The sequence below is a fragment of the Hypanus sabinus genome, chromosome 4, assembly GCF_030144855.1.
Source record: "Hypanus sabinus isolate sHypSab1 chromosome 4, sHypSab1.hap1, whole genome shotgun sequence".
In the NCBI taxonomy this organism is placed as follows: domain Eukaryota; kingdom Metazoa; phylum Chordata; class Chondrichthyes; order Myliobatiformes; family Dasyatidae; genus Hypanus; species Hypanus sabinus.
In genome coordinates, this window is record NC_082709.1 from 292,460 (window position 1) to 316,473 (window position 24,014).

The window sequence follows — 24,014 nt, forward strand, 5'->3', positions numbered from 1 at the left end:
CCTTTCATATCTGTTTCCCCTTGAAATAAATGCTAACATTGAATTTGCCTTCTTTACCACAGACTCAACCTGTAAAATTAACATTCTGGAAGTCGCGTATGAGGACTCCTAAGTCCCTCTGCCCCTCTGATGTTTGAGCCTTTGCCCCATTTAGATAATAGTCTGCACTATTGTTCTTTTTATCAAAATGTATTGTAAGACCAGAAGACCATAAGACATAGGAGCAGAATTAGATCATCTATCCCATTGAGTCTGCTCCGCCATTCAATCATGGCCGATCTTTTTCTTCTCTTTCTCACCCCCGGTTCCCGGCCTTCTCCCTGTAATCTTTGATGCCATGTCCAACAACACCCTATCAATTTCTGCCTTAAATACACCTAATGACCTGCCCTCCACAGCTGCACATGGCAATAAATTCCACAAATTCACCATCTTTGTTTTGAAAGAGTGCCCCTCTATCCTGAGGCTGTACTTGTGTACTCTTGTCCTAGACTCTCCCACTATGAGAAAGAAACATCCTTTCCACATCTACTTGGTCTAGGCCTTTCAAAATTTGAAAGGCTTCAATGGGAATCCCTCCTCATCCTTCTAACTTAGGTATTAATATTGAATTAGTAAAATGGATTCAACAGTGGCTGGATGGGAGATGCCAGAGAGTAATGGTGAATAACTGTTTGTCAGGTTGGAGGCTGGTGACTAGTGGTGTGCCTCAGGGATCTGTACTGGGTCCAGTGTTGTTTGTCATATACATTAATGATCTGGATGATGGGGTGGTAAATTGGAATAGTAATTATGCAGATGATACTAAGATAGGTGGCATTGTGGATAATGAAGTAGGTTTTCAAAGCTTGCAGAGAGATTTAGGCCAGTTAGAAGAGAGGGCTGAACGATGGCAGATGGAGTTTAATGCTGATAAGTGTGAGGTGCTACATTTTGGTAGGACTAATCAAAATAGGACATACATGGTAAATGGTAGGGCATTGAGGAATGCAGTAGAACAGAGTGATCTGGGAATAATGGTGCATAGTTCCCTGAAGGTTGAATCTCATGTGAATAGGGTGGTGAAGAAAGCTTTTGGTATGCAGGCCTTTATAAATCAGAGCATTGAGTATAGAAGTTGGGATGTAATGTTAAAATTGTATAAGGCACTGGTGAGGCCAAATTTGGAGTATTGTGTACAGTTCTGGTCACCCAATTATAGGAAAGATGTCAACAAAATAGAGTACAGAGGAGATTTACTAGAATGTTACCTGGGTTTCAGCACCAAGGTTACAGAGAAAGGTTGAACAAGTTAGGTCTTTATTCTTTGGAGCGTAGAAGGTTGAGGGGGGACTTGATAGAGGTATTTAAAATTATGAGGGGGTTTAGATAGAGTTGACGTGGATAGGCTTTTTCCATTGAGAGTAGGGGAGATTAAAACAAGAAGACATGAGTTGAGGGTTAAAAGGCAAAAATCTAGGGGTAACACGAGGGGAACTTCTTTACTCAGAGAGTGGTAGCTGTGTGAAATGAGCTTCCAGTAGAAGTGTAGAGACAGGTTCGATTTTGTAATTTAAAAAAAATTGGGATAGGTATATGGACAGGAAAGGAATGGAGGGTTATGGGCTGAGTGCAGGTAGGTGGGACTAGGTGAGAGTAAGTGTTCGGCACGGTCTAGAAAGGCCAAGAGGGCCTGTTTCCGTGCTGTAATTGTTATATGGTCATATATGGAAACAGGCCATCTCGGCCCTTATCCGTGCCGAATGCTTACTCTCACCTAGTCCCACTCATGTTTGAGTCCAGATGAAGGGTCTTGGTCCAAGACACCAACTGTCTATATGCATCCATAAATGTTCATGCTAACAGGTTGGAGGCTACCCAGACAACATATGAGGTGCTGCAGCTCTAACCTGATAGCATTGACATCAATTTCTCCAACTTTGAGTTATTTCTTCACATACCCCTTTCTTTTGCCATTCCCCATTCTGGATCATCTTCATCTTACAGAACAAGTTCCTTACCATCTGATCAAAAAGTGCCCAGAACATTGGGAGGGGGAGATAGAGGAAGAGAACTTGGGAAACCATCTTAATTTCTTTGATCAACTGCTTCTGTAAGCAAAAAAGAAAGTAGATTTAAGTATTGCATTAATAAATACTTTGGCTTACATATGTAAAATAGTATTGTTACGAAGGATGAACAACTCTGATGGGCAGAAGGGTGCAAGGTTGCCCATGTCCCCCTCTCTTGGGAGAATCACAAACCGTTACTGTTACCACGCTGCTCATGAGGATAAGAGGCAGGACAAGATAAGAGAAAAACAAGTGGGAACATCTGCTGCTATTAACACCGGGAGAGAGAGACCATATTATGACTCCTGTAAGACTCACGGCTCCGGAGAGGGCTGTTTACTTGGTAATATTCTGTTCATTAAAATTCCTCAGTGAACAGCCGGAGTGGGCTGGTTTGATGGACTAAGCCAGGGGTTGGCAACCTTTACCACTGAAAGAGCCATTTGGACCCGTTTCCCACAGAAAACACTGGGAGCCACAAAACCCGTTTGACATTTAAAATGAAATAACACTGCATACAACGTTTTTTTTTGCCTTTATGCTATGTATAAACAAACTATAATGTGTTGCATTTATGAAATCGATGAACTCCTGCAGAGAAAACAAAATTACATTTCTGCATGCAACAAAAACTTTTTGAACTCCGAACAAAAGACGTTGGGTTGAAGGTTACTTTTAAGTAAAATACTCAATGTCTATTTGAGTCCTTCTTGTATTTATGAAAAACGCCGAACTTAAATTGTCTGCCAGCAGCAAACCAAAAATAATGTCAGCCAGCTGTCAACCTGAAAAATAAAAGTACTATTTCACTGAACAATGAAAAAATTTGAATATATGTAAAATAATAGGCAATTAAAATATTTATCATACTTGGTTAATGGGATTTCTGCTCCTGGACCTCAGCGCACAGCGTCTGCACATCAGGGCTGGATGACGTCATCTTCATCTTTACACAGGATCGCAAGCTGTCATCTGTGAGGTGTGCGCGATGTTTGTTTTTAATAAAGTTCATATTGGAGAACACCTGCTCACATACATATGTGGATCCAAAGATCGACAGGACTCCAAGCGCATACTTTTTAATGTTTACATAAATGTCGGTGATAGCATTCTGTGTTTCGAACACAAGTTTGTCCGGATTGGGGAGGTTTTCAATATCACTCCAATTGTGATTCTGAGCAAGAACTGCCTTCTGACGGGCAACATCTTCAAGGTCTGCTGTCAAGCGTCTAAACTTGGACACCCATATGTCTTTGTCGGCTATGTCGGCCAGTTCCATCTCAAGTTCAGGTTGACTCACACCTGCCAATGCAGTCGTATTCAGTAGAGATGGATCGATGCTTAGGGGAGTGACCGGGAAGGATAATATGTTTTTTTCCTCTCTGAACTCACAGAAGCGTTTCCCAAACGATGTTTGCACTGCGATGATTGCAGAATGTAAATACTCCGAAATTATCATGTCGTGAGCTTGTTTGAACTCTCTCAAATTGGGGAAGTAAGACAATGTGCCTTTCTGTAAATCTCTGGCAAGCACTGTCAACTTGCGCTCGAATGCCAAAACATCCTCCAACATGTGCAGGGCCGTGCGTCCTTTCCCCTGAAGAGCTGTGTTCAGTGTGTTCAGGTGCGCTGTCATGTCTACCATGAAGTGTAGCTTTTCCAGCCACTCTGGCTGTTCCAGCACAGGAAAGGTGAGCCCTTTGCTGCCCAGGAAAGTTTTCACTTATAGACAATAGACAATAGGTGCAGAAGTAGACCATTCGGCCCCTCGAGTCTGCACCGCCATTCTGAGATCATGGCTGATCATTCACTATCAATACCCAGTCCCTGCCTTGTCCCCATATCCCTTGATTCCCCTATCCATCAGATATCTATCCAGCTCCTTCTTGAAAGCATCCAGAGAATTGGCCTCCACCGTCTTCCGAGGCAGTGCATTCCACACCTCCACAACTCTCTGGGAGAAGAAGCTCTTCCTCAACTCTGTTTTAAATAACTGACCTCTTATTCTCAATCCATGCCCTCTGGTACTGGACTCTCCCAACATCTGGAACATATTTCCTGCCTCAATCCTATCAAATCCTTTAATTATCTTAAACGTTTCAATCAGATCCCCTCTCAATCTCCTCAATTCCAGCGTGTACAAGCCCCAATCTCTCCAATCTCTCTGCGTAAGACAGCCCTGCCATCCCAGGAATCAACCTAGTGAATCTACGCTGCACTTCCTCAATTGCCAGAATGTCCTTCCTTAAACCTGGAGACCAAAACTGTACACAATATTCCAGGTGTGGTCTCACCAGGGCCCTGTACAAATGCAAAAGAACATCCTTGCTCTTGTATTCAATTCCCCTTGTAACAAAGGCCAACATTCCACTTGCCCTCTTCACTGCCTGTTGCACTTGCTCATTCACCTTCATTGACTGGTGAACTAGGACTCCTAGGTCTCTTTGCATTTCTCCCTTACCTAACTCGACACCGTTCAGACAATACTCTGCCCTCTTGTTCCAGCTTCCAAAGTGGATAACTTCACATTTATTCACATTGAATGACTTCTGCCAAGTATCTGCCCACTCACTCAGCCTATCCAAGTCTCCCTGTATTCTCCTAACGTCCTCTTCGCATGTCACACTGCCACCCAGTTTAGTATCGTCAGCAAACTTGCTGATATAGTTTTCAATGCCCTCATCTAAATCACTGACATAAATCGTAAAGAGCTGTGGTCCCAATACAGAGCCCTGTGGTACCCCACTAGTCACCTCCAGCCAGTCTGAGAAACACCCATTCACTGCTACCCTTTGCTTTCTATCTGCCAACCAGTTTTCTATCCATGTTGAAACCCTGCCCCCAATGCCATGAGCTCTGATTTTACTCACCAATCTCCTATGTGGCACCTTATCGAATGCCTTCTGAAAATCTAGGTACACAACATCTACTGGCTTACCCTCGTCTAACATCCTTGTTACACCCTCAAAAAACTCCAACAGATTAGTCAAGCATGATTTGCCCTTGGTAAATCCATGCTGGCTCGGCCTAATCCTATTTCTGCCATCTAGATGTGCCACTATTTCGTCCTTAATAATGGACTCAAGCATCTTCCCCACGACTGACGTTAGGCTAACAGGGCGATAGTTCTCCGTTTTCTCCTTCCCTCCCTTCTTGAAAAGTGGGACAACATTAGCCACTCTCCAATCTTCAGGAATTGATCCTGAATCTAAGGAACATTGGAAAATGATTACCAATGCATCCGCAATTTCCTGAGCCACCTCTTTTAGAACCCTCGGATGCAGACCATCTGGACCCGGGGATTTATTAGCCTTCAGTCCTACCAGTCTACTCATCACAGTTTCTTTCCTAATGTCACTTCTTCCAGACACACGACAAAGTGTTACAGCACCTCCCCTGTTGACAGCCACCAGACTTTGTTGTGAAGCAGGAGATCAGAATATGCACTTTCCAGCTCGTCCAGTAACAAACGGAATTGACGGTGATTTAAACTTTTTGCCATTATTTTATTGACAATCTGAATGACAACATCCATTACTTCTGTGCATTCCGGAGGAAATGTTTGAGCGCACAGTGCCTCTTGGTGCAAGATGCAGTGAAAAGTCAGCAGCTTTCTGTCCAGCGACTTCTGCAGTAAAGCCACAAATCCCTTGTGCGCTCCTGTCATACTTGGTGCCCCATCAGTAGCTACTGACACCAGGTGGGTGGTCTTTATTACTTTGGCTCTTAAACAATTCAAGACAGCCTCACAGATGTCCTCCCCCCCGTGTTTGGCCTTTTAGAGGTATCAACTCAATCATTTCTTCCTGTGGCCCGGCAGAGTTTACATACCGGCAGAACAGCGCTATTTGTTCAATATCACCTTCGTCTTTAGACTCGTCACAGGCAATCGAGAAGGACACAGCTGAATTGATGTCTTTAATTTGCTGTCTTGTGATGTCTTCTGCCATTCTTATGGTTCTGTCTTTGACAGTCTTTGCAGAGAGGGGCATATCCCTGATTTTCTGCATAATTTCACTCTTGTTTTTAAAGTCCGTGAATTGATGTTCTGAAATCTTAATGAAAGATTCTTTTATATATTCACCATCTGTAAACTGCTTCCCGTGCCTGACTATTTCCTGAGTGGCAACAAAACTAGCATATGTCGTTGATTTTCCAGACGTCATCCACTTCTTGAAATGATTTTTGCTCAGATCAACCTTCTGCATCAGTTCCGAAATGGCCTTTTTTCTCTCATCTCCATCCGGATATTTTTGAGCAAAGGTTTATTCTGGAAATGTCTTGCGACTTTTGACTTTTTGTTGTTTGCTAGTTTCTCATTGCATATTAAGCATACCGGTAAACCAGTCTCGTCAGCAGTGAAAGCAAATGAATCTGCCCACGTATCATTAAACGTTCTGTTTTCTTCAGTCACTTTTCTTTTTATAGAATTTTCCATAGTTAGCCTATCTTGGATCGAAAAATTAAAGAAATCGCGCACTGGTGGGTGTCAGGCATTAGCAGTGGTAACGTATATTAATAGTGACAAAAAACACGTTTTATTTAGATTGTACAAGATCACCATAATCTTCAAATTTAGAATTACATTTCAAAAACTAACAAACTAACATGAAATACATTTTAATTAAATACACATCATTTATTTTCCAAAGCCACAGGGAGCCGCAGCACAGAGATGAAAGAGTTGCATGCGGCTCCGGAGCCGTGGGTTGCCGACCCCTGGACTAAGCCATTCAAAACTGATTGACACCTGAGACCCCATGAGTAGGGATAAAAGTGAGGTCTGGGGAGACACCCCTCAGACACACCAGGAGACGCACCAGGAGACACACTAGTGAGCATCAGAAACCCATGAGAAAGTGTGGGGCATTGGAGACCGAACGAAGGATCGGACAATTTTAACTCACAGTGTTTATAGCGAGGCCGGTGGGGGTTTGTGTGTGTGTCCACCCTTGCCTGGGTGACGAGTCCACCATGGAAGAACGGTCTAGCTAAATGACAGAGGGGTCATACCTGAATGGCCACAACAACACATCGATGGATCAAGATCATAACGAAAGGTTGGCAAGACAATAGCTGTCACTGTTTGATCGCCCTCTCTCTCTCTCCCCACCAACTACCTCAGCCTGCATGAACTGAACTGAACTTTATATTTCCATGTGACAATTCATTATCCCCTAGACAACGATAGATCTTGTTTATTATTGATTATTATTATACCCACACTTTTAGGTTTAGTATTGCTAACGTGTATTATCTGTATATTGGCATTGTTGATATTGATTTGTATATTTTTACTAATAAGCACTGTTTGGAAAATAGTACCAGACTCCAACGGACACTTCTATCTTTGCTGATAAGACACCCAGTTACGGGGTACGTAACACTATGAACAGTTATTTCAAAATGACATAGATTAAATTATTCAAAAAAGCCAATGGAAGAGTCTCACGTAACTGGATACTTTTCAGTTGCCCAGTCAAGCCAATGTTCCCTCTTGGGATAAGTGCTGGAGCGATGTTTCCACCGATTGTGAATTGAAAACTGTAAGGAAAGACATTTCTTTACCATTTCACTGAGACTGATTTTGAAATTGACCAAAGAATTTAAGACTTGAAATTAACCTGCACTCAGGCTGGTCAGGAAAATGTTTTTCCTGGGTAATCCATGGCTAGAAGCACTATTTCTGAGTCTACACACATCTTAAATAAGAAACATTACATAATCTTGCATTCAACGTCAGTAATACCAAGGAAATGACTGTGGGCTTCAGGAAGAGGAAGTCCAGGGAACTTACACCAGTCCTCATTAAGGAGTCAGCATTACAAAGTTGAACAGTTTCAAGTTCCTGTAGATCTATCCTGGGTCCAATTATAATGTAGGTACATCAGTGGCTATATTTCATTATGAGTCTGAAGAGACTGATATGTCACTAAAGACTCAAGCAAATTTCTATAGCTGTACCATGGAGAAAATTCTAATTGGATGTATCTCTGTCTGGTGAGAAGAATTGAAAAAAAGTTGCAGAGGGTTTTAAACTAGGCCAGTTCTATCACAGACATCTTTAAGATTCAGATTCAGATTCAGTTTATTGTCATTTATAAACCACAAATACAATGGGTCAGGGTTAGGGTTAGGGTTGATATCAACCAGAATGATATCACAAAAAAGCACAAAACAGACCACACAAGAAAAACCACATTACGTTTGGTAATCACCAATCCAGAGTCCAGAGAGGCTGCTGCGTATCGATATTGTGCTACCGTCTTAGCACGTTTCCCAGAAAGGAAAGAAAAGGTGATAGCTCAGAAAAGTAGCATCAATCATTAAGGACTCCACTACCCTGGCCATGCGTTCTTCTCATTGCTACCATCAGGGAGGTGTTACAGGAGCCTGAAGACACACACTCAATGTTTTAGGAGCAGTTTCTTCCCCCCCCCACCACTTTCAATGGTCCATCAACCCATGAACACTATTTACTATTTATATCTCTTTTTTGCTCTACATATTTAATTTTTATATATATTTTATTCTGGATGGTATTAATCTGTAATTTCCCTCAATCCTAGGTACTCTATGAGAAGCCTGGGAGCTTGAGGGTTTGGTGCAGTGTCCTTGCTGTTTCTAGTAGTACACTCTTCAGGACTGAGATCTCAGATGTTATTCCCAGTATTTGTGAAGCCACTCTCCCAGCCCAGGTTTCACAACTATCACCACCTATCACCACCGGGATAGGTGTTCCTATCCCTATCACTATCCAGTGTTCCTATCACCACCGGGATTACCCTGGCTTTAATCTTCCATATCCTTTCCATCTGCTCTTTCAAGCCCTAGTATTTCTCCAACTTCTCATATTCTTTCTTCCTGATGTTACCGTCATTTGGAATTCTATTACTATTGTTTTCTTCAGTTCCTTGTCCAACATTACTATATCTGGTTGGTTGGTCAGTACCTGCTTATCAGTTTGGAAGTCCCACAGGATCTTAGTTAAGTCATTCTCCACTAACTTCTCAGGTGTTTCCCATTTGGACTTGGGAGTATCAAATCCATACGCAGCACAGATGGTCCTGTACACAATTCCTGAAACTTGATTGTGCCATTCAGTGTATGCTGCCCCTGCCGGCATCTTGCACTCTGATACTATTGCTCTTGTGCTCAGTGTTTGTTCATGCGCAGCCACAGGCAGTACCTCTGTGCTGTTCCTTAGTCCTGCCATATCTAGCCATTAGTAACACTTCTTTCTGTCAGCCACCTCTGATATCTGGTGATGGTAAACACTACCTCACTTTTTTAATATACATTATTTCTGTTTATTCTGTTTATATATTCTTGCTATTGAGGGAGTGCAGCGTAGGTTCACAAAGTTAATTCCTGGAATGGTAGGACTGTCATATGTTGAAAGATTGGAGTGACTGGGCTTGTATACACTGGAGTTTAGAAGGATGAGAGGGGACTGATTGAAACATATAAGATTATTAAGGGATTGGACACGCTGGGGGCAGGAAGCATGTTCCCACTGATGAGCGAGTCCAGAACTAGAGGCCACAGTTTAAGAATAAGGGGTAAGCCATTTAGAACAGAGATGCGGAAAAACTTTTTCACCCAGAGAGTGGTGGATATGTGGAATGCTCTTCCCCAGAAGGCAGTGGAGGCCAAGTCTCTGGATGCTTTCAAGAGAGAGTTAGATAGAGCTCTTATAGATAGTGGGGTCAAGGAATATGGGGAGAGGGCATGAACTGATGGTGTATGATCAGCCAAGATCAGAGTGAATGGCAGTGCTGGCTAGAAGGGCCGAATGGCCTAATCCTGCACCTACTGTCTATTGTCTACACAATTTGTAATCTATTCAATATACATATACTGTAAGCAATTTATTTATTTATTTATTATTGTTGCTATTCTTCTTCTATATTATGCAATGCATTGAACTGCTTTTGCTAAGTTAACAAATTTCCCAACACATGCCGGGGATGATAAACCTGATTCTGATTGTGATGGTACATCCCATGCAATGACTTTTCCTGCCTTGGCCTCTGGTCCCATGGCTCTAAATTACCTATTTTAATTTTCATGTCCCCTACTTCGTCTGGTCAAGGAGAGTGAGGAGATGACAGAGAGGTGTTACAGGCAGGTTGTCACACTGGGGCCACGGGAGGCAGACAGGTGGGCCATGGTTAGGAGAAGGAAGGGGAAGAGTCAAGTACTAGAGAGTACCCCAGTGACTTGTACCCCTTGACAATAAGTACTCCTGTTTGAGTACTGTTGGGGGGGACAGCCTACCTGGGAGGAAGCAACAGTGGCCCTGCCACCGGCACAGAGTCCAGCCTTGTAGCTCAGAAGGGTAGGGAAAGGAAGAGAAAGGCTGTAGTAATAGGGGACTCGATAGTTAGGGGGTCAAATAGGTGATTCTGTGGACGCAATCAGGAGACCCGGATGGTAGACCCAGATGCCTCCCTGGTGCCAGGGTCCAGGATGTTTCTGATCGCGTCCAAGATATCCCGAAGTGGGAGGGTGAGAAGCCAGAGTTCGTGGTACATATAGGTACCAATGACATAGGTAGGAAAAGGGAAGAGGTCCTGAAAGGAGAATATAGGGAGTTCAGAAGGCAGTTGAGAAGAAGGACCGCAAAGGTAGTAATCTCGGGATTACTGCCTGTGCCACGAGACAGTGAGAGTAGGAATGGAATAAGGTGGAGGATAAATGCGTGGCTCAGGGATTGGAGTGGGGGGGGGCAGGGATTCAAGTTTCTGGATCATTGGGACCTCTTTTGGGGCAGGTGTGACCTGTACAAAAAGGACGGGTTACACTTGAATCCTAGGAGGACCAATATCCTGGCGGGGAGATTTACTAAGGCTACTTGGGAGACTTTAAACTAGAATGGTTGGGGGGTAGGAGTTAATTAGAAGAGACTAGGGGAGAGGAGGTTCGTTCACAAACAGAGAAAGCTAGTAGTGTCTAGTGCTCAGACCGAAGATGTAGGGGAGAAGGAAGAAAAAGATAATAAAGTTGTTTGCACCATTAGGGATAAACTGAGAGGAAGAGGTGGAGAGTTTCTTAAATGCATCTATTTTAATGCTAGGAGCATTGTAAGAAAGGTGGATGAACTTAGAGCATGGATTGATAACTGGAAATATGATGTTGTAGCTATTAGTGCAACATGGTTGCAGGAAGGGTTTGATTGGCAACTAAATATTCCTGGATTTTGTTGCTTCAGGTGTGATAGAACTGGAGGGGCAAAGGAGGGGGTGTTGCGTTGCTTGTCCGAGAAAATATTACAGCGGTGCTTTGGCAGGATAGATTAGAGGGCTCGTCTAGGGAGACTATTTGGGTGGAATTGAGGAATGGGAAAGGTGTAGTAACACTTATAGGGGTGTATTATAGTCCACCTAATGGGGAGTGAGAATTAGGGGAGCAAATTTGTAAGGAGATAGCAGATATTTGTAGTAAGCACAAGGTTGTGATTGTGGGAGATTTTAATTTTCCACACAGACTGGGAAGCCCATTCTGTAAAAGGGCTGGATGGTTTGGAGTTTTTAAACTGTGTGCAGGATATTTTTTTGCAGCAGTACATAGAGGTACCATCTAAAGAAGGGGCAGTGTTGGATCTCCTGTTAGGGAATGAGATAGGTCAGGTGATGGAGGTATGTGTTGGAGAACACTTCGGGTCCAGTGATCACAATATCATTAGTTTCAATACAATTATGGAGAAGGATAGGACTAGATCTACAATAAATATAGGCAGTATGGAGTAAATAAGGTGCTCAAGGAATATAAAGAATGTAAAAAGAATCATAAGAAAGAAATTAGAAAAGATAAAAGAAGATATGAGGTTGCTTTGGCAAGTACGGTGAATATAAATCCGAAGGGTTTCTACAGTTATATTAATAACAAAAGGATAGCAAGGGATAAAATTGGTCCCTTAGAGAATCAGAGTGGACAGCTATGTGTGGAGCCAAAGGAGATGGGGGAGATTTTGAACAATTTCTTTTCATCAGTATTCACTAAGAAGAAGGATATTGAATTGTGTAAGGTAAGGGAAACAAGTAGGGTAGTTATGGAAACTATGATGAATAAAGAAGAGGATGTACTAGAGCTTTTAAAGAATATAAAAGTGGATAAGTCTCCGGTTCCTGACAGGATATTCCCTAGGACCTTGAAGGAAGTTAGTATAGAAATACCAGGGGCTCTGACAGAAATATTTCAAACGTCATTAGAAACGGGGATGGTGCCGGAGGATTGACATATTGCTCACGTGGTTCCATTGTTTAAAAAGGGTTCTAAGAATAAACCTAGCAATTATCGGCCTGTAAGTTTGACGTCAGTGGTGGGTAAATTAATGGAAAGTATTCTTAGAGATGGTATATATAATTATCTGGATAGATAGTATCTGATTAGGAGCAGTCAACATGGATTTGTGCGTGGAAGGTCATGTTTGACAAATCTTATTGAATTTTTTGAAGAGGTTACTAGGAAAGTTGACGAGGGTAAAGCAGTGGATGTTGTCATATGGACTTCAGTAAGATCTTTGACAAGGTTCCACACGGAAGGTTAGTTAGGAAGGTTCAATCATTAGGTATTAATATTGAAGTAGTAAAATGGATTCAACAGTGGCTGGATGGGAGATTCCAGAGTGTAGTGGTGGATAACTATTTGTCAAGTTGGAGGCCGGTGACTAGTGGTGTGCCTCAGGGATCTGTACTGTGTCCAATGTTGTTTGTCATATACATTAATGATCTGGATGATGAGGTGGTAAATTGGATTAGTAAGTATGCAGATGATACTAAGATAGGTGGCGTTGTGGATAATAAAGTAGGTTTTCAAAGCTTGCAGAGAGATTTAGACCAGTTAGAAGAGTGAGCTGAAAAATTGGAGATGGAGTTTAATGCTGGTATGTGTGAGGTGCTACATTTTGGTAGGAATAATCAAAATAGGACATACATGGTAAATGGTAGGGCATTGAGGAATGCAGTAGAACAGAGTGATCTAGGAATAATGGTGCATAGTTCCCTGAAGGTTGAATCTCATGTGAATAGGGTGGTGAAGAAAGCTTTTGGTATGCAGCCCTTTATAAATCAGAGCATTGAGGAAAGGAGTTGGGATGTAATGTTAAAATTGTACAAGGCATTGGTGAAGCCAAATTTGGAGTATTGTGTACAGTTCTGGTCACCGAAATATAGGAAAGATGTCAACAAAATAGAGAGAGTACAGAGATTTGCTAGAATGTTACCTGGGTTACAGCACCTAAGTTACAGAGATGGGTTGAACAAGTTAGGTCTTTATTCTTTGGAGCGTAGAAGGTTGAGGGGGGACTTGATAGAGGTACTTAAAATTATGAGGGGGATAGTTAGAGTTGACGTGGATAGGCTTTTTCCATTGAGAGTAGGGGGAATTCAAACAAGAAGACATGAGTTGAGAGTTAAGGGGCAAAAGTTTAGGGGTAACACAAGGGGGAACTTCTTTACTCAGAGAGTGGTAGCTGTGTGGAACGAGCAGGTAGAGTGGTAGAGGCAGGTTCATTATTGTCATTTTTTAAAAATTGGATAGGTATATGGACAGGAAAAGAATGGAGGATTATGGGCTGAATGCATGTGGGTGGGACTAGGTGAGAGTAAGCGTTTGGCACGGACTAGAAAGGCCGAGATGGCCTGTTTCTGTGCTGTAATTGTTATATGGTTATATGGTTATTGTCATGGTCCAGTCCGTAAAGTCTGCATTCCGGTTATGGTCTGGTCCATTGATCCTTATAACCACATAATATAACCATATAACAATCACAGCACGGAAACAGGCCATCTCGGCCCTCCTAGTCCGTGCCGAACTCTTAATCTCAACTAGTCCCACCTACCTGCACTCAGCCCATAACCCTCCACTCCTTTCCTGTCCATATACGTATCCAATTTTACCTTAAATGACACAACTGAACTGGCCTCTGCTACTTCTACAGGAAGCACATTCCACAAAGCTATCACTCTCTGAGGTCCTGTTTGACAACTTACTGGAGTTCTTTGAGGATATAATGACCGCAGTGGATAGAGGAGAATAGATGGACGTTAATTACTTGGATTTCCAGAAGGCATTCGATAAGGTACCACATAAAAGACTTGAACATAAGATAACGATGCATGGGAATATAGTCCCAAATGGGAATATCTGAGGATTCCTTTTGGAGCTGCATATAAACGGTCTGGTGTTAATGGTGCTGTCTTAAATTAACCACACACTTTCTTAAATTAGAACACACACCAGTCCTCACTGAGGGATCAGAAGTGGAACGGGTAAGCGGTTTCAAGTTTCTGGGTGTCAGCATCACTGAGGATCTATTCTGGGCCCAACATATTGATGCAATTGCTCAGAAGGCATGGCAAAGCCTGTACTTCATTAAGAGTTTGAGATGCAAATGTCAAAAATGCAAATGTCTACAGACGTACTGTGGAGTGCATTCTAACTGGTTGTATCACCATCTGGTATGGGGTGGCCACTGCACAGGATCAGAAAAAGATGCAGAAAGCTGTAAACGCAACCAGCTCCATCAAGGTCACTGGCCTCCCTAGCATCCAGGATATCTTCAAGGAGTGATGCCTCAAAAAGGCAGCATCCATCATTAAGGACTCCCATCACCCAAGACATGCCCTCTTCTCATTGCTACCATCAAGGAGGAGGTACAAGAACCTAAAGACACACACTCTAAGTTTTCAGGAACATCTTCCCTTTGCCATCAGATTTCTGAATAGATAATGAACCTATGAACACTACCTCAGTATTTTTTCCCTCTCTTTGTACTTTATTTAAATTTAATTTTTCTTTTTTGCATATACTTACTGTAATTTATAGATGTTTTTATTATATATTGCAATGTACTGCTGCTGCAAAACAACAAATTTCATGCCATATGCCAGTGATATTAAACACGATTCTGATTCTGAATCTTCTGAATTCTTTAGCCAAGAAGTGGTGAATCTCTGGAATTCAATGCCAAGTAATTGAGTATATTTAAAGCAGAGTTGGATAGGTTGTTAATTAGTAAGGGCATCAAATGTTAGGTGGAGAAGGCAGAAGAATGGAGTTAAGAGGTAAAACAAATTAGCTAAGATCGAATGTTGGAGCAGATGCAATGGGCTGAATGATCTAATCTGCTCTGATGTCTTAAGATCTAACCCATTGTAATGCCCCCAGTGTTTTCTTCTGGTAACAGTGAAGACAGGGAAACAGAGATTCATTCACTGTCAATCTGCAGTTTAAGGGAAATGGCAAATGTTCCAGAGAAAGGAACTAAATAGTCTACTCTTTGAAAGAACTATTGCAGGCCAATGGTTTCTTTTCATGCTGTAGTATTCTTGAGTTTGAACACCTTCATTCATATATAATAATTAATATATTAAGAATTGATAAGTGTTTAATGGGTCTGTGAATATACTTGATACGGGTCAAGATGAGGGCGAATCTCATTGAAACCTGCTGAATACTGAAAAAGCAGGGTAGAGTGAACAGGGTATTTCCATTAATAGGAAAGTCGAGCATTCAGGATATAAGACCATAATACATAGGAGCAGAATTTGGCCATCTGGCCTATTGAGTGTGCTCCGTAATTCAATCATGGCTGATCCTTTTTCTCAATCTCCTACTTAACCATAGTTCCCGGCTTTCTCCCCATAACCTTTGATGCCATGTCCAATCAAGAACCTAACAATCTTTGCCTTAAATACACCCAACAACCTGGCCTCCACAGCTGCATGTGGTGACAAATTCCACAAATTTACCACCCTTTGGCTAAAGAAATTTCTCTGCATCACTGTTTTGAAAGGGCGCCCATCTATTCTGAGGCTATGTCCTCTTGTCCTAGACTCTCCCACTATGGGAAACATCCTTTCACATCTACTCGGTCTAGGCCTTCCAACATTCCATAGAATCATAGAACACTAAGCACAGTACAGGCCCTTCATCCCTCCTTGTTGTGCCAACCCATATAATCCTTAAAAAAAGGTACTAAACCCACACTACCCCATAACCATTTTTCTTTCATCCATGTGCCTGTCCAAGAGGCTCTTAAATACCCCTAATGTTTTAGCCTCCACCACCATCCCTGGCAAGTCATTCCAGGCACTCACAACCCTCTGTGTAAAAAACTTGGACCCTGATGTCTCCCCTAAATTTCCCTCCCATACTTTTGTACATATGCCCTCTGGTGTTTGTTATTGGTATATTGGGAAACAGGGACTGACTATCCACCCTATCTATGCCTCTCATAATCTTGTAGACCTCTATCAAGTCCCCTCTCATTCGTCTACGCTCCAAAGAGAAAAGTCCCAGTTCTGCTAACCTTGATTCATATGACTTGTTCTCCAAATCAGGCAGCATCCTGGTAAATCTCCTCTGCACCCTCTCCATAGCTTCCACATCTTTCCTATAATGAGGTGACCAGGATTGAACACAATACTCACCAGAGATTTGTAGAGTTTCAACATGAGCTCTCTACTCTTGAACTCATCCCCCTGTTAATAAAGCCTAGCATCCCATAAGCCTTCTTAACTACCCTGTCAACCTATGCAGCAACCTTGAGGGATGTATGGATTTGAACCCCAAGGTCCCTTTGTTCATCCACACTCTTAAGTAACTGACCATTAATCCTGAACTCAGTCTTCTGGTTTGTCCTTCCAAAATGCATCACCTCACATTTGTCCGGATTGAACTCCATCTGCCATTTTTCTGCCCAACTCTGCAGCCTGTCTATATCCTCTTGTAATCTTTGTCAACCTACAGCTCCATCCACAACTCCTCCAATTTTTGTGTCATCCGCAAACTTACTCACCCATCCTTCCACCTCTATATCCAGGTCATTTATAAAAATCACACATAGCAGGGGTCCCAGGACAGATCCCTGTGGCACTCCACTAGTCACTGACCTCCAGGCAGAATACTTTCCTTCCACAACTACTCTCTGCTTTCTTCCTTTAAGCCAAAAATTCGAAAGGTTTCAATGAGATTCCCCCCCGCCCCTCCAAACCTTTCTAAATTCTGGTGAGTACAGACCCAGAGTCTTGTTATTCATATGATAACCTTTTAATTCCTGGAACCATCCTTGTGTACCTTCTCTGGACCCTCTCCAACGCCAGCACATCCCTTCTAAGATGAGGGCCCAAAACTGCTCAGAATACTCAAGGTGAGGCCTCACCAGTGCCTTATAAAGCCTCAGCATCACATCCTTGCTATTGTATTCAAGACCTCTTGAAATGAATGCTAACATGGCATTTGGCTTCCTCACCACCAGCTCAACCTGCAAGTTAACCTTTAGGGTGTCTGTACAAGGACTCCTAAGTCTCTTTGCAACTCAGATTTTTGGATTTTCTTCCCATTTAGTAAATAGCCTGCACATTTATTTCTACTGCATGATCATTATTTTCCAACATTGCATTTCATTTGCCGCTTTCTTGCCCGTTCTCCTAATCTGTTTAAGTCCTTCTGCATCCTACCTATTTCCACAACACTACCTGCCCATCCACCAAGCTTTGTATCATAAGCAAACTTGGGAACAAAGCCATATATTCTATCATCCAAATAATTTATGTACAGCATAAAAAGAAGTAGTCCCAACACAGACTCCTGTGGAATACCACTAGTCACTGGCAGTCAACCAGAAAAGGATCCTTTTATTCCCAGAGCAAACACGAGGAAATCTGCAGATGCTGGAAATTCAAACAAAACACACAAAATGCTGGTAGAACACAGCAGGCTAGGCAGCATCTATAGGGAGAAGCGATGTCGACGTTTTGGCCAGAGACCCTTCGTCCTGACATCGCTTCTCCCTATAGATGCTGCCTAGCCTTTTATTCCCACTTGCTCCCTCCTATCAATCAGCCAATGTTTTAACCACGTTAGTAACTTTTCTGTAACACCATGGGCTCTTAACTTGGTAGGCAGCCTCATGTGCAGCACCTTGTCAAAGGCCTTTTGAAAGTCCAAATATACAACATCCATTGCATTCCCTTTATCTGTCCTACTTGTATTCTCCTCAAAGAATTCCAACAGGTTCGTCAGGCAGAATTTTCCCTGAAGGAAACCATACAGCCTGTGTCACCAAGTACTCTATCATCTAACTGGACTATAATTTTCTTTCTGCTGCCTTCCTCCTTTCTTAAAGAATGGAATGACATTTGTAGTTTTCCAGTCCTCTGGCACCATGCCGGAGTCCAATCATTTTTGAAAGATCATTTCTAATGCCATCACAATCTCTAACATTACTTTCAGAACTGTAGGGTGCAATTCCTCTGGTCCAGGTGACTTATGTACCGTTAGCTCTTTCAGCTTTTTGAGCACCTTCTCTCTTGTAATATTAACCGCACCCACTTCTCTTCCTTCACATACTACAACATCAAGCATACTGCTAGTGTCTTCCACAGTGAAGACTGATGCCAAATACTCATATAGTTCCTCAGCCATCTCCTTGTTCCCCCTTATTATTTCTCCTGCCTCATTTTCTTGCAGTCCTCTATGCATTCTCGTTTCTCTTTTATTTTTAACATACTTAAAAAAACTTATACTATTCACTTTGAAATTATTTGCTAGTTTGCTTTCATATTTCATCTTTTCCCTTCTAATAATTTTTTTAGTTGCTCTCTGTCGGTTTTTAAAACCTTCCCAATCCTTTCTCTTCCCACTAATTTTTGCTTTGTTGTATGCCCTTTCTTTTGATTTTACAATGCCTTTGACTTCCCTTGTCAGCCATGGTTGTACTATTTTGACTTTTGAGTATATCTTAAATTTTGGAGTACACGTGTCCTGCACCTTCCTCATTTTTCCCAAAAATGCACACCATTGCGCTCTACTGACATTCCTGCCAGCAGCTCCTTCCAATTTACTTTAGCCAACTCCTCTTTCATACCACTGTAATTTCTCTTACTCCACTTAAATACTGCTACATCAGACTACTTTCTCCCAATGAAATTTCAAGTTGAACTCAGTCATATTGTGATCACTGGTTCCTAAGATATCCAGGGATCCCTTTAAAACAGAGCTAAGTAATTTTTTCAGCCAGAGGGTGGTGAATCTGTGGAATTTGCAGTCACAGATTGCTGTGGAGGCCAAGTCTTTGAGGCAGAGATGGATTAGACTTGATGGGCTGAATAGTCTAATTCTGCTCTTCTGACCTTCTGGTCTACCATATGGTATTACAGTCCCATCATATTTAACTGTAAGGAAGGATGATCACTGAATACTTACCCCAATACACTTACAAACTTCAACCAACATATTGCCCTGTGGAGGAAGCTTTTTGTACATACCACTGCCAGACAGGAAAATGACTAAACAAAAAAAAAAGAACTAAATTAGTGCTTCCTTTATCAAGACCATGTTTTGCTCTGTTCTTAGTCATCTGTAGTAAAAGAGCCATTAGTCTTTCTTTCCTCCCTAGATATGTGGAGTCTCTAGAGTGTTATACTTTGTGACAAACCCACTGTAAACACATGATAACCACTAACAAGACGTATGAGGTGGTCAGGGTCTTAACACCATTGAGCTCTTCAAGTAAATTGGATTTTCAGATGACATTGAGATTGGGGGGCATAGTGGACAGTGCGGAAGGCTATCATGGCTTGCAGAGTGATCTGCATTAGCTAGAAAAGTGGGCTAAAAAATAGCAGATGGAATTTAATGCAGACAAGTAAGAGGCTTTGCACTTTGACAGGACCAACCCTGGTAGGTCTTATATAGTGAACACTAGGGCACTGAGGAGTGCAGAAGAACAAAGGGATCCAGGAATACAGATCCATAACTTGTTGAAAGTGGTCATAGGTAGATAGGGTCGAAAAGAAAGCCTTCAGGACTCTATACTTAACATAGGAGACTGAGAGAAGATTTGATAGAGGTATACAAAATTATGAGGGTATAGATAGGATAAATGCAAGCAGGCTTTTTCCACTGAAGTTGGGTGGGACTACAACCAGAGGTCATGGGTTAAGGGTGAAAAGTTAGGAGTTAAGAGGAACATGAGGAAAAAGCTCTTTGTTTAGAGGGTCATGAGAGCATGGAATGAGCTGCTAGAATATGCAGTGCATGCAAGCTCAATTTCAAAGTCAAAGAGAAGTTTGCACAGGTACATGGATAGTAGGTATCTGGACGGCTATAGTCCTGTTGCAGATCAGTGGGAGTAGGCCGTTTCCATGGTTTTGGCATCAACTAAATGGGCTGAAGTACCTCTGCATTATATTTCTCTGTGACTCTAAATTATGCACATTCATAAAGTTAAGGTAGATTGGCCATTACGTCATTTGCACTGGTTCAAAATCCCAGGACATCCCATCCAACAGGTCTTGTGGGAGAACCACAAAGGCTGACAGACAGATATCAGCATGCAAATTTTTGGTAGGGCACTCTTATTAACAAAGCCAATTATATAAAAATAAATGCGTCCAAGTTATCATGTTACCAAAATTCAAAATACGCAGCTGTAGGAACAAGAACGCCCATACATGTATTGTTGGGCTGAAGATTTCGACCTTCAAGTACCCAGCGTTTCAGCTAACACCAGGGGACTCAGTGGACAACAAAAATGGGGATCAGTGAATCATCCTGGCAGCAATGAGGGCAGAATGTTTGTAAGGATAGCTTGTTGTTCAGCTTACCTAATGCTATCACCATGAGGGCAGCAGGAACACCAAAAGCTAGAGCGTAACACTCACCACCAAAACATGTCACTTCAGCTGAAAAGACAAGACAATGTCAAAGAGGGCAGAAACACTGAATATGTATTCTTAGCACAGAAGAAGAGGTTCATGAAAATTATTTCAGAACTGAAAGAGTTAACAATGAGAAGCATTTGATGGCTCTAGGCCAGCACTCAGGAGTTTAAAAGAATGGGGGTGGGGCGGGAGCTCTCAGTGAAAACTATTGAATATTGAAAGACCTTGGTAGAGTGGATGTGGTGAGGATGTTTGGATCTCCAACACTCAAGTTTTCAACATACCTTTCCAGGGAGACCTTGAGGAAATTCTTGGAAGAACAAGTACATCTTTTGAGTACATCCTTCACAGAAACTTTAACAGCACCGATGTACGAAAGAATCTTGGGGCCCAAATCGCACTTGAATCCCAAGGGGACCAATATTCTGACAGGGAGGTTTGCTAAGGCTACTGGGGTGAGTTTAAACTAGAATTGTTGGGAGGTGGGAACTGAACTGAAGAGACTGGGGAACAGGAGGTTGGCTCACAAATAGAGAAAGCTCATAGACAGTGTGAGAGGGAGGATAGGCAGGTGATAGAGAAGGGACATGCTCAGACTAAAGGCTTGAGATGTGTCTATTTTAACGCAAGGAGTATTATGAACAAAGCAGATGAGCTTAGAGCATAGATCAGTACTTGCAGATATGATGTGGTGGCCATTACAGAGACTTGAATGGCTCAGGGACAGGAATGGTTACTTCAAGTGCCGGGTTTTAAATGTTTCTGAAAGGACAGGGAGGGAGACAAAAGAGGTGGGGGCATAGCACAGTTGATCAGAGACAGTGTCACGGCTGCAGAAAAGGTGGATGCCATGGAGGGATTATCTACGGAGTCTCTGTGGGTGGAGGTTAGGAACAGGAAGAGGTCAATAACTTTACTTGGTGTTTTTTATAGGTGATTGTAGACGGGTCATATTCTGCATGCAGGTCGGTCACCAGTTGTGTGCCTCAGGGATCTGTTCTGGGGCCCTTACTCTTCATGATTTTTATAAATGACCTTGATGAGGAGGTGGAGGGATGGGTTAGTAAGTTTGCTGATGACACAAAGATTGGAGGTGTTGTGGATAGTGTGGAGAGCTGTCAGAGGTTGCAGTGGGACATTGATAGGATTCAAAACTGGGCTGAGAAGTAGCAGATGGAGTTCAACCCAGATAAGTGGTGCATTTTGGTAGGTCAAATATGATGGCAAAATATAGTGTTAATGGTAAGATTCTTGATAGTGTGGAGGATCAGAGGGATCTTGGGGTCCGAGTCCATAGGACACGCAAAGCAGCTGCGCAGGTTGACTCTGTGGTTAAGAAGGAATACGGTGTATTCGTCAGACCCCACTTGGAGTAATGTGTTCAGTTCTGGTCACCTCACTAGAGGAGGGATAAGGGTGCAGAGGAGATTTACAAGGATGTTGCCTGGATTGGGGAGCATGCCTTATGAGAATAGGTTCGAGTGAACTCAGCCTTTTCTCCTTGGCGCAAAGAAGGATGAAAGGAGACCTGATAGACGTGTATAAGATGATGAGAGGCATTGATCGTGTGGATAGTCAGAGGCTTTTTCCAATGGCTGAAATGGTTGCCACAAGAGGACACAGGTTTAAGGTGCTGGGGAGTTGGTACAGAGGAGATGTCAGGGGTAAGTTTTTTACTCAGAGAGTGGTGAGTGTGTGGAATGGGCTGCCGGCAACGGTGGTGGAGGCAGATACGATAGGGTCTTTTAAGAGACTTTTGAATAGGTACATGGAACTTAGAAAAATAGAGGGCTATGGGTAAGCATAGTAGAATTTAAGGTAGGGCCATGTTCGGCACAACTTTGTGGGCCGAAAGGCCTGTATTGGGCTGTAGGTTTTCTATGTTTCTATATAGCCCCCTGTAGGTAGCAACACAAGTAGAGTGGATGGTAAAGAAGGTGTATAGCATGCTTGCCTTGAAATGACTTGGGAAATTGAGTATATGAATCAGGAAGTTATATTGAAGCTGCAGAAGTCTTTTGTTGCACTACATTTGGAGTATTGTGTGTAGTTCTGGTCACCAACTAAACAAAGGATGTGGAAACTTTAGAGATGGTGTAGAACAGCTACACCAGGATGCTGCCCTGATTAGGGGTATGAACTCTTGGAGAAAGATGGGTTGTTTTCTCTGGAGTGTCAGAGTCTGAAAGAAGACCTGATAGAAATGTATAAAGTAGAGAGCAGCATAGATAATGTGGATAGTCAGAGTCTTGTAGCCATGGTAGAAATGTTAACTACTAAGGAGTTAATGGGGAGCGAGAATTGGAGGAGCAAATTTGTAGGGAGATAGCAGATATTTGTAGTAAGCACGAGGTTGTGATTGTGGGAGATTTTAATTTTCCACACATGGACTGGGAAGCCCATTCTGTAAAAGGGTTGGATGGTTTGGAGTTTGTAAAATGTGTGCCAGATAGTTTTTTGCAGCAATACATTGAGGTACCAACTAGAGAAGGGGCAGTGTTGGATTTCCTGTTAGGAAATGAGATAGGTCAGGTGACGGAGGTATGTGTTGGGGAGCACTTCAGGTCCAGTGATCACAATGCCATTAGTTTCAATATAATTATGGAGAAGGATAGGACTGGACCCAGGGTAGAGATTTTTGATTGGAGAAAGGCTAACTTTGAGGAGATGCGAAAGGATTTAGAAGGAGTGGATTGGACAACTTGTTTTATGGGAAGGATGTAATAGAGAAATGGAGGTCATTTAAAGGTGAAATTTTGAGGGTACAGAATCTTTATGTTCCTGTTAGGTTGAAAGGAAAGGTTAAAAGTTTGAGAGAGCCATGGTTTTCAAGGGATATTGGAAACTTGGTTCAGAAAAAGAGGGAGATCTACAATAAATATAGGCAGCATGGAGTAAATGAGGTGCTCGAGGAATATAAACAATGTAAAAAGAATCTTAAGAAAGAAGTTGGAAAAGCTAAAAGAAGATATGAGGTTGCTTTGGCAAGTAAGGTGAAAATAAATCCAAAGGGTTTCTACAGTTATATTAATAGCAAAAGGATAGTGAGGGATAAAATTGGTCCCTTAGAGAATCAGAGTGGACAGCTATGTGCGAAGCCAAGAGATGGGGGGGTGGATTTTAAACAATTTCTTTTCTTCGGTATTCACTAAGGAGAAGGATATTGAATTGTGTAAGGTAAGGGAAACAAGTAGGGTAGTTATAAAAACTATGATGATTGAAGAAGAGGAAGTACTGGCGCGATTAAAGAAGAGGAAGTACTGGCGCTTTTAAAGAATATAAAAGTGGA

The 24,014-nt window shown here is 42.3% G+C and overlaps 1 protein-coding gene across 1 annotated transcript in view; it reads right to left on the reverse strand.

The window, feature by feature from the left end:
• slc15a2 (solute carrier family 15 member 2) overlaps window positions 1–24,014 on the reverse strand; it is a 219,807-nt gene that overhangs the window by 101,499 nt on the left and 94,294 nt on the right. The window contains exons 8-11 of the mRNA XM_059966270.1: window positions 20,669–20,746; window positions 19,266–19,348; window positions 7,509–7,595; window positions 2,001–2,090 (exon numbers count right to left, since the gene is read on the reverse strand). Coding sequence (XP_059822253.1) covers window positions 2,001–2,090; window positions 7,509–7,595; window positions 19,266–19,348; window positions 20,669–20,746 — 338 coding nt within the window. The remainder of the gene's footprint in view (window positions 1–2,000; window positions 2,091–7,508; window positions 7,596–19,265; window positions 19,349–20,668; window positions 20,747–24,014) is intronic.